This window comes from Babylonia areolata, chromosome 16, assembly GCF_041734735.1.
Source record: "Babylonia areolata isolate BAREFJ2019XMU chromosome 16, ASM4173473v1, whole genome shotgun sequence".
Taxonomy (NCBI): domain Eukaryota; kingdom Metazoa; phylum Mollusca; class Gastropoda; order Neogastropoda; family Buccinidae; genus Babylonia; species Babylonia areolata.
In genome coordinates, this window is record NC_134891.1 from 7,044,640 (window position 1) to 7,057,139 (window position 12,500).

Consider the following 12,500-nt stretch of genomic DNA (forward strand, 5'->3'; position numbering starts at 1 on the left):
CCTCACACACATCACACACAGGTGAGCACCTTCACCTCACACACATCACACACAAGTGAGCACCTTCACCTCACACACATCACACACAGGTGAGCACCTTCACCTCACACACATCACACACAGCTGAGCACCTTCACCTCACACACATCACACACAGGTGAGCACCTTCACCTCACACACATCACACAAGTGAGCACCTTCACCTCACACACATCACACAGCTGAGCACCTTCACCTCACACACATCACACACAGGTGAGCACCTTCACCTCACACACATCACACACAGGTGAGCACCTTCACCTCACACACATCACACACAGGTGAGCACCTTCACCTCACACACATCACACACACAGGTCAGCACCTTCACCTCACACACATCACACACATGTGAGCACCTTCACCTCACACACATCACACACATGTGAGCACCTTCACCTCACACACATCACACACAGCTGAGCACCTTCACCTCACACACATCACACACAGGTGAGCACCTTCACCTCACACACATCACACACAAGTGAGCACCTTCACCTCACACACATCACACACAGGTGAGCACCTTCACCTCACACACATCACACACAGGTGAGCACCTTCACCTCACACACATCACACACGGGTGAGCACCTTCACCTCACACACATCACACACACAGGTGAGCACCTTCACCTCACACACATCACACACAGGTGAGCACCTTCACCTCACACACATCACACACACAGGTGAGCACCTTCACCTCACACACATCACACACAGGTGAGCACCTTCACCTCACACACATCACACACAGGTCAGCACCTTCACCTCACACACATCACACACATGTGAGCACCTTCACCTCACACACATCACACACAGGTGAGCACCTTCACCTCACACACATGACACACAAGTGAGCACCTTCACCTCACACACATGACACACAAGTGAGCACCTTCACCTCACACACATCACACACAGGTGAGCACCTTCACCTCACACACATCACACACAGGTGAGCACCTTCACTTCACACACATCACACACTGGTGAGCACCTTCACCTCACACACATCACACACAGGTGAGCACCTTCACCTCACACACATCACACACACAGGTCAGCACCTTCACCTCACACACATCACACACTGGTGAGCACCTTCACCTCACACACATCACACACACGGGTGAGCACCTTCACCTCACACACATCACACACTGGTGAGCACCTTCACCTCACACACATCACACACAGGTGAGCACCTTCACCTCACACACATCACACACATGTGAGCACCTTCACCTCACACACACATCACACACAGGTCAGCATCTTCACCTCACACACATCACACACAAGTGAGCACCTTCACCTCACACACATCACACACAGGTGAGCACCTTCACCTCACACACATCACACACAGGTGAGCACCTTCACCTCACACACATCACACACAGGTGAGCACCTTCACCTCACACACATCACACACAGGTGAGCACCTTCACCTCACACACATCACACACACGGGTGAGCACCTTCACCTCACACACATCACACACAGGTGAACACCTTCACCTCACACACATCACACACAGTACTAGGTGAGCACCTTCACCTCACACACAGACACACACAGGTGAGCACCTTCACCTCACACACATCACACACAAGTGAGCACCTTCACCTCACACACATCACACACAGGTGAGCACCTTCACCTCACACACATCACACACAGGTGAGCACCTTCACCTCACACACATCACACACAGGTGAGCACCTTCACCTCACACACATCACACACGGGTGAGCACCTTCACCTCACACACATCACACACAGGTGTGAGCACCTTCACCTCACACACATCACACACATGTGAGCACCTTCACCTCACACACATCACACACAGGTGAGCACCTTCACCTCACACACATCACACACAGGTGAGCGTCTTCACCTCACACACATCACACACACAGGTGAGCACCTTCACTTCACACACATCACACACAGGTCAGCACCTTCACCTCACACACATCACACACAGGTGAGCACCTTCACCTCACACACATCACACACAGGTGAGCACCTTCACCTCACACACATCACACACAGGTGAGCACCTTCACCTCACACACAGACACACACAAGTGAGCACCTTCACCTCACACACATCACACACAAGTGAGCACCTTCACCTCACACACAGACACACACAGGTGAGCACCTTCACCTCACACACATCACACACAGGTGAGCACCTTCACCTCACACACATCACACACAAGTGAGCACCTTCACCTCACACACATCACACACAGGTGAGCACCTTCACTTCACACACATCACACACGGGTGAGCACCTTCACCTCACACACATCACACACAGGTGAGCACCTTCACCTCACACACAGACACACACAGGTGAACACCTTCACCTCACACACACCTCACACACAGGTGAGCACCTTCACCTCACACACATCACACACATGTGAGCACCTTCACCTCACACACATCACACACAGCTGAGCACCTTCACCTCACACACATCACACACAGGTGAGCACCTTCACCTCACACACATCACACACAAGTGAGCACCTTCACCTCACACACATCACACACATCACACACAAGTGAGCACCTTCACCTCACACACATCACACACAAGTGAGCACCTTCACCTCACACACATCACACACAAGTGAGCACCTTCACCTCACACACATCACACACATCACACACAAGTGAGCACCTTCACCTCACACACATCACACACAAGTGAGCACCTTCACCTCACACACATCACACACATCACACACAGGTGAGCACCTTCACCTCACACACATCACACACAGGTGAGCACCTTCACCTCACACACATCACACACAGGTGAGCACCTTCACCTCACACACATCACACACAAGTGAGCACCTTCACCTCACACACATCACACACAGGTGAGCACCTTCACCTCACACACATCACACACAAGTGAGCACCTTCACCTCACACACATCACACACAAGTGAGCACCTTCACCTCACACACATCACACACAGGTGAACACCTTCACCTCACACACAGACACACACAGGTGAGCACCTTCACCTCACACACATCACACACATGTGAGCACCTTCACCTCACACACATCACACACAGGTGAACACCTTCACCTCACACACATCACACACAGGTGAACACCTTCACCTCACACACATCACACACAGTACTAGGTGAGCACCTTCACCTCACACACATCACACACAGTACTAGGTGAGCACCTTCACCTCACACACATCACACACAGGTGAACACCTTCACCTCACACACATCACACACAAGTGAGCACCTTCACCTCACACACATCACACACAGGTGAGCGTCTTCACCTCACACACACATCACACACAGGTCAGCACCTTCACCTCACACACATCACACACACGGGTGAGCACCTTCACCTCACACACATCACACACAGGTGAGCACCTTCACCTCACACACATCACACACAAGTGAGCACCTTCACCTCACACACATCACACACAGGTGAGCACCTTCACCTCACACACATCACACACAGGTGAGCACCTTCACCTCACACACATCACACACACGGGTGAGCACCTTCACCTCACACACATCACACACAGGTGAGCACCTTCACCTCACACACATCACACACAGGTGAGCACCTTCACCTCACACACATCACACACAGCTGAGCACCTTCACCTCACACACATCACACACACAGGTGAACACCTTCACCTCACACACATCACACACAGGTGAGCACCTTCACCTCACACACATCACACACAGGTGAGCACCTTCACCTCACACACATCACACACAGGTGAGCACCTTCACCTCACACACACATCACACACAGGTGAGCACCTTCACCTCACACACATCACACACAGGTGAGCACCTTCACCTCACACACATCACACACAGGTCAGCACCTTCACTTCACACAGGTGAGCACCTGACACATTACTTCACATTAGTGATTACTTCACACAGGTGAACACCTCACACATTACTTCACATTAGTGATTACTTCATACAGGTGAGCACCTCACACATTACTTCACATTAGTGATTACTTTACACAGGTGAGCACCTCACACATTACTTCACATTAGTGATTACTTCATACAGGTGAGCACCTCACACATTACTTCACATTAGTGATTACTTCATACAGGTGAACACCTCACACATTACTTCACATTAGTGATTACTTTACACAGGTGAGCACCTCACACATTACTTCACATTAGTGATTACTTCATACAGGTGAGCACCTCACACATTACTTCACATTAGTGATTACTTCATACAGGTGAGCACCTCACATATTACTTCACATTAGTGATTACTTCATACAGGTGAGCACCTCACACATTACTTCACATTAGTGATTACTTCATACAGGTGAGCACCTCACACATTACTTCACATTAGTGATTACTTCACACAGGTGAGCACCTCACACATTACTTCACATTAGTGATTACTTCATACAGGTGAGCACCTCACATATTACTTCACATTAGTGATTACTTCATACAGGTGAACACCTCACACATTACTTCACATTAGTGATTACTTTACACAGGTGAACACCTCACACATTACTTCACATTAGTGATTACTTCATACAGGTGAGCACCTCACACATTACTTCACATTAGTGATTACTTTACACAGGTGAGCACCTCACACATTACTTCACATTAGTGATTACTTCATACAGGTGAGCACCTCACACATTACTTCACATTAGTGATTACTTCATACAGGTGAACACCTCACACATTACTTCACATTAGTGATTACTTTACACAGGTGAGCACCTCACACATTACTTCACATTAGTGATTACTTCATACAGGTGAGCACCTCACACATTACTTCACATTAGTGATTACTTCATACAGGTGAGCACCTCACATATTACTTCACATTAGTGATTACTTCATACAGGTGAGCACCTCACACATTACTTCACATTAGTGATTACTTCATACAGGTGAGCACCTCACACATTACTTCACATTAGTGATTACTTCACACAGGTGAGCACCTCACACATTACTTCACATTAGTGATTACTTCATACAGGTGAGCACCTCACATATTACTTCACATTAGTGATTACTTCATACAGGTGAACACCTCACACATTACTTCACATTAGTGATTACTTCATACAGGTGAGCACCTCACATATTACTTCACATTAGTGATTACTTCATACAGGTGAGCACCTCACACATTACTTCACATTAGTGATTACTTCATACAGGTGAGCACCTCACACATTACTTCACATTAGTGATTACTTCACACAGGTGAGCACCTCACACATTACTTCACATTAGTGATTACTTCATACAGGTGAGCACCTCACATATTACTTCACATTAGTGATTACTTCATACAGGTGAGCACCTCACACATTACTTCACATTAGTGATTACTTCATACAGGTGAACACCTCACACATTACTTCACATTAGTGATTACTTCATACAGGCGAACACCTCACACATTACTTCACATTAGTGATTACTTCATACAGGTGAGCACCTCACACATTACTTCACATTAGTGATTACTTCATACAGGTGAGCACCTCACACATTACTTCACATTAGTGATTACTTCATACAGGTGAACACCTCACACATTACTTCACATTAGTGATTACTTCATACAGGCGAACACCTCACACATTACTTCACATTAGTGATTACTTCATACAGGTGAGCACCTCACACATTACTTCACATTAGTGATTACTTCATACAGGTGAGCACCTCACACATTACTTCACATTAGTGATTACTTTACACAGGTGAGCACCTCACATATTACTTCACATTAGTGATTACTTTACACAGGTGAGCACCTCACACATTACTTCACATTAGTGATTACTTTACACAGGTGAGCACCTCACACATTACTTCACATTAGTGATTACTTTACACAGGTGAGCACCTGACACATTACTTCACATTAGTGATTACTTCATACAGGTGAGCACCTCACACATTACTTCACATTAGTGATTACTTCAGACAGGTGAGCACCTCACACATTACTTCACATTAGTGATTACTTCATACAGGTGAGCACCTCACACATTACTTCACATTAGTGATTACTTCAGACAGGTGAGCACCTCACACATTACTTCACATTAGTGATTACTTTACACAGGTGAGCACCTCACACATTACTTCACATTAGTGATTACTTCATGCAGGTGAACACCTCACACATTACTTCACATTAGTGATTACTTCATACAGGTGAGCACCTCACACATTACTTCACATTAGTGATTACTTCATACAGGTGAACACCTCACACATTACTTCACATTAGTGATTACTTCATACAGGTGAACACCTCACACATTACTTCACATTAGTGATTACTTCATACAGGTGAGCACCTCACACATTACTTCACATTGGTGATTACTTCATACAGGTGAGCACCTCACACATTACTTCACATTAGTGATTACTTCATACAGGTGAGCACCTCACACATTACTTCACATTAGTAATTACTTTACACAGGTGAGCACCTCACACATTACTTCACATTAGTGATTACTTCATACAGGTGAGCACCTCACACATTACTTCACATTAGTGATTACTTCATACAGGTGAACACCTCACGCATTACTTCACATTAGTGATTACTTCATACAGGTGAGCACTTCACACATTACTTCACATTAGTGATTACTTCATACAGGTGAGCACCTCACACATCACTTCACATTAGTGATTACTTCATACAGGCGAGCACCTCACACATTACTTCACATTAGTGATTACTTCATACAGGTGAGCACCTCACACATTACTTCACATTAGTGATTACTTCATACAGGTGAGCACCTCACACATTACTTCACATTAGTGATTACTTCATACAGGTGAACACCTCACACATTACTTCACATTAGTGATTACTTCATACAGGTGAACACCTCACACATTACTTCACATTAGTGATTACTTCATACAGGTGAACACCTCACACATTACTTCACATTAGTGATTACTTTACACAGGTGAACACCTCACACATTACTTCACATTAGTGATTACTTCATACAGGTGAGCACCTCACACATTACTTCACATTAGTGATTACTTCATACAGGTGAGCACCTCACACATTACTTCACATTAGTGATTACTTCATACAGGTGAACACCTCACACATTACTTCACATTAGTGATTACTTCATACAGGTGAACACCTCACACATTACTTCACATTAGTGATTACTTTACACAGGTGAGCACCTCACATATTACTTCACATTAGTGATTACTTCATACAGGTGAGCACCTCACACATTACTTCACATTAGTGATTACTTCATACAGGTGAACACCTCACACATTACTTCACATTAGTGATTACTTTACACAGGTGAGCACCTCACACATTACTTCACATTAGTGATTACTTTACACAGGTGAGCACCTCACACATTACTTCACATTAGTGATTACTTCATACAGGTGAACACCTCACATATTACTTCACATTAGTGATTACTTCATACAGGTGAACACCTCACACATTACTTCACATTAGTGATTACTTTACACAGGTGAACACCTCACACATTACTTCACATTAGTGATTACTTCATACAGGTGAACACCTCACATATTACTTCACATTAGTGATTACTTCATACAGGTGAGCACCTCACACATTACTTCACATTAGTGATTGCTTTACACAGGTGAGCACCTCACATATTACTTCACATTAGTGATTACTTCATACAGGTGAACACCTCACATATTACTTCACATTAGTGATTACTTCATACAGGTGAGCACCTCACACATTACTTCACATTAGTGATTACTTCATACAGGTGAGCACCTCACACATTACTTCACATTAGTGATTACTTCATACAGGTGAGCACCTCACACATTACTTCACATTAGTGATTACTTCATACAGGTGAGCACCTCACACATTACTTCACGTTAGTGATTACTTTACACAGGTGAGCATCTCACACATTACTTCACATTAGTGATTACTTTACACAGGTGAGCATCTCACACATTACTTCACATTAGTGATTACTTCATACAGGTGAACACCTCACACATTACTTCACATTAGTGATTACTTCATACAGGTGAACACCTCACACATTACTTCACATTAGTGATTACTTCATACAGGTGAGCACCTCACACATTACTTCACATTAGTGATTACTTCATACAGGTGAACACCTCACACATTACTTCACATTAGTGATTACTTCATACAGGTGAGCACCTCACACATTACTTCACATTAGTGATTACTTCATACAGGTGAGCACCTCACATATTACTTCACATTAGTGATTACTTTACACAGGTGAGCACCTCACACATTACTTCACATTAGTGATTACTTCATACAGGTGAACACCTCACACATTACTTCACATTAGTGATTACTTTACACAGGTGAGCACCTCACACATTACTTCACATTAGTGATTACTTCATACAGGTGAGCACCTCACACATTACTTCACATTAGTGATTACTTCATACAGGTGAACACATCACACATTACTTCACATTAGTGATTACTTTACACAGGTGAGCACCTCACACATTACTTCACATTAGTGATTACTTCATACAGGTGAACACCTCACACATTACTTCACATTAGTGATTACTTCATACAGGTGAGCACCTCACACATTACTTCACATTAGTGATTACTTTACACAGGTGAGCACCTCACACATTACTTCACATTAGTGATTACTTCATACAGGTGAACACCTCACACATTACTTCACATTAGTGATTACTTCATACAGGTGAACACCTCACATATTACTTCACATTAGTGATTACTTAATACAGGTGAACACCTCACACATTACTTCACATTAGTGATTACTTTACACAGGTGAGCACCTCACATATTACTTCACATTAGTGATTACTTCATACAGGTGAACACCTCACATATTACTTCACATTAGTGATTACTTCATACAGGTGAACACCTCACATATTACTTCACATTAGTGATTACTTCATACAGGTGAGCACCTCACACATTACTTCACATTAGTGATTACTTCATACAGGTGAACACCTCACACATTACTTCACATTAGTGATTACTTTACACAGGTGAGCACCTCACACATTACTTCACATTAGTGATTACTTCATACAGGTGAACACCTCACACATTACTTCACATTAGTGATTACTTCATACAGGTGAGCACCTCACACATTACTTCACATTAGTGATTACTTCATACAGGTGAACACCTCACACATTACTTCACATTAGTGATTACTTTACACAGGTGAGCACCTCACATATTACTTCACATTAGTGATTACTTCATACAGGTGAACACCTCACACATTACTTCACATTAGTGATTACTTTACACAGGTGAGCACCTCACATATTACTTCACATTAGTGATTACTTCATACAGGTGAACACCTCACACATTACTTCACATAAGTGATTACTTTACACAGGTGAGCACCTCACACATTACTTCACATTAGTGATTACTTCATACAGGTGAACACCTCACACATTACTTCACATTAGTGATTACTTCATACAGGTGAGCACCTCACACATTACTTCACATTAGTGATTACTTCATACAGGTGAGCACCTCACACATTACTTCACATTAGTGATTACTTCATACAGGTGAACACCTCACACATTACTTCACATTAGTGATTACTTCATACAGGTGAGCACTTCACACATTACTTCACATTAGTGATTACTTCATACAGGTGAACACCTCACATATTACTTCACATTAGTGATTACTTCATACAGGTGAACACCTCACACATTACTTCACATTAGTGATTACTTTACACAGGTGAGCACCTCACACATTACTTCACATTAGTGATTACTTCATACAGGTGAACACCTCACATATTACTTCACATTAGTGATTACTTTACACAGGTGAGCACCTCACATATTACTTCACATTAGTGATTACTTCATACAGGTGAACACCTCACACATTACTTCACATTAGTGATTACTTCATACAGGTGAGCACCTCCCACATTACTTCACATTAGTGATTACTTTACACAGGTGAGCACCTCACATATTACTTCACATTAGTGATTACTTCATACAGGTGAACACCTCACACATTACTTCACATTAGTGATTACTTCATACAGGTGAGCACCTCACACATTACTTCACATTAGTGATTACTTCATACAGGTGAGCACCTCACATATTACTTCACATTAGTGATTACTTCATACAGGTGAACACCTCACACATTACTTCACATTAGTGATTACTTCATACAGGTGAACACCTCACACAGGTGAGCACCTCACACATTACTTCACATGGGTGATTACTTCACACACAGGTGTGTTTTTCACACAGACGAATACTTCACACAGGTGAGCACTTCACACAGATGAGCACTTCACGCAGGTGAACACCTCACATAGGTAGACAGATATATGATTATGCAGGCTTTCAAGGATTGACTAAGCTCGTTGAGTTATGCTACTGTTTTTTGTTGTTGTTGTTGTTGTTGTTTTTTTTTGGGGGGGGTTCTTTTTTTTGTGGGGGGCGGGGGGTCCTCTTTTTTTTTTTTTTTTTTTTTTTTTTTTTAAACAACCTTTATTGTTGTGTCTATAAACCCTTTTCATTTACGGTCTTTCATAACAAAATAGATACGATTCTGATTCCGATTCAGTTTGAGCGCTTCTCATGACGGAAGCGGCGATGCCAACAGCTGTTCCCGTTTCCGTCAGAACGTAATGACCCCCACCTTCACGGCGCCCCCCATCTACTCCACTGCCACCGACAGTGACCTCTTCACCTTCTCCAGCTGCAGTGTGGCCGCCTTCAAATCTTACCTCGAAGGGTTGGTATCTTTTTATTTGACTTGTAGTAGGTATTGTGTGTCAGATCAGGGGCATAGCCCTTGCAACTGGTACCATGTAACCCAGTACTACCTGCCGCATGTGAAGTCTCCCAACGACGGACCAGGCGGAGGAGGAAACCTTTTCCCAACGGCTGTGAAGGCGGAAGAGGATGACCAAAAGGCAGGGGGGGAGCTCTTATCCTTGGCTGGAAGTCCTCCTAGGAGACGGAACTCCGAAGAAAAAAACCTGCACCTGCCGAGGCCATCCTACACGTGGCAGTATCTGCACCTGTGGGACTGTGAGCGTCGGTAGGCGAGAGAGTGGGGAAGGGACTGCACAACTCCTCTTCACTAAAAAAAAAAAAAAAAAAAAAAAAAAAAGTCACCTGTACTGGTCAGGCAGACGTCTTCCATTGCAACACCTATGGAAAGTGCTGCGCATCCAGAATCGGCCTCTTCTCCCATATGAGGACACACACCGACAGATATGCCTGCCTGCCTACTCATCCGTCGGTCCGACGGGAGACTCCATCAGTGGTTATTAACGTGGCGATAGCCTTGAGATGGCCTTAGTGGTCGTCGAGGCTCTAAGCACCACAGTTTGATTTGATTTGCTATCTTCTTCTCCGGAGGAGGAAGGTGGCAGAATGGTTAAGACGCTCAGCTGCCAATACAGAGAGTCCGTGAGGGTGTGGGTTCGAATCCCGCTCTCGCCCTTTCTCCTAAGTTTGACTGGAAAATCAAACTGAGCGTCTAGTCTTTCGGATGAGACGATAAACCGAGGTCCCGTGTGCAGCACGCACTTGGCGCACTGAAAAAGAACCCATGGCAACGAGAGTGTTGTCCTCTGGCGAAATTACGTAAAATGAAATCCACTTTCATAGGTACACAAATATGTAAGCATGCACTCAAGGCCTGACTAAGCGCGTTGGGTTATGCTGCTGGTCAGGCATCTGCTCAACAGATGTGGTGTAGCGTGTATGGATTTGTCCGAACGCAGTGACGCCTCCTTGAGAAAGTGAAACTGAAACTGAAACTTCTCCGCTCGTGGGCCGCAACTCCCACGTCCACACGCATGCACACGAATGGGCTTTTACGTGTTTGACTATACAATTCACAATGCACAATACACAAACTTTATTGTCTATACTTCGGTAAAGAGATTTTCTTTTTGGCAGTTTTTACCCCGCCATGTAGGCAGCCATACTCCGTTTTCGGAGGGTGTGCATGCTGGGTATGTTCTTATTTCCATAACCTACCGAAAGCTGACATGGATTACAGGATCTGTAGCGTGCTGTTTGCCGTATACACACGAAGGGGGTTCAGGCACTAGCAGATCTGCACATGTGTTGACCTGGGAGATCGGAAAAATCTCGGAGATCGGAAAAATCTCCACCCTTTACCCAGCAGGCGAGATTCGAACCCGGGACCCTCAGATTGAAAGTCCAACGCTTTAACCACTCGGCTATCGCGCCCGTCGAAGGGTTGGTAT

General features: G+C 44.3%; 1 protein-coding gene across 2 annotated transcripts in view; it reads left to right on the forward strand.

Moving 5' to 3' along the window:
• The window catches only part of LOC143290826 (A disintegrin and metalloproteinase with thrombospondin motifs 20-like), a 37,958-nt gene that overhangs the window by 19,276 nt on the left and 6,182 nt on the right, over positions 1-12,500 (forward strand). For both annotated transcript variants that reach the window (XM_076600353.1, XM_076600354.1), the window contains one exon: positions 10,838-11,008. In XM_076600353.1, the coding sequence (XP_076456468.1) occupies positions 10,838-11,008 (171 nt within the window). The remainder of the gene's footprint in view (positions 1-10,837; positions 11,009-12,500) is intronic.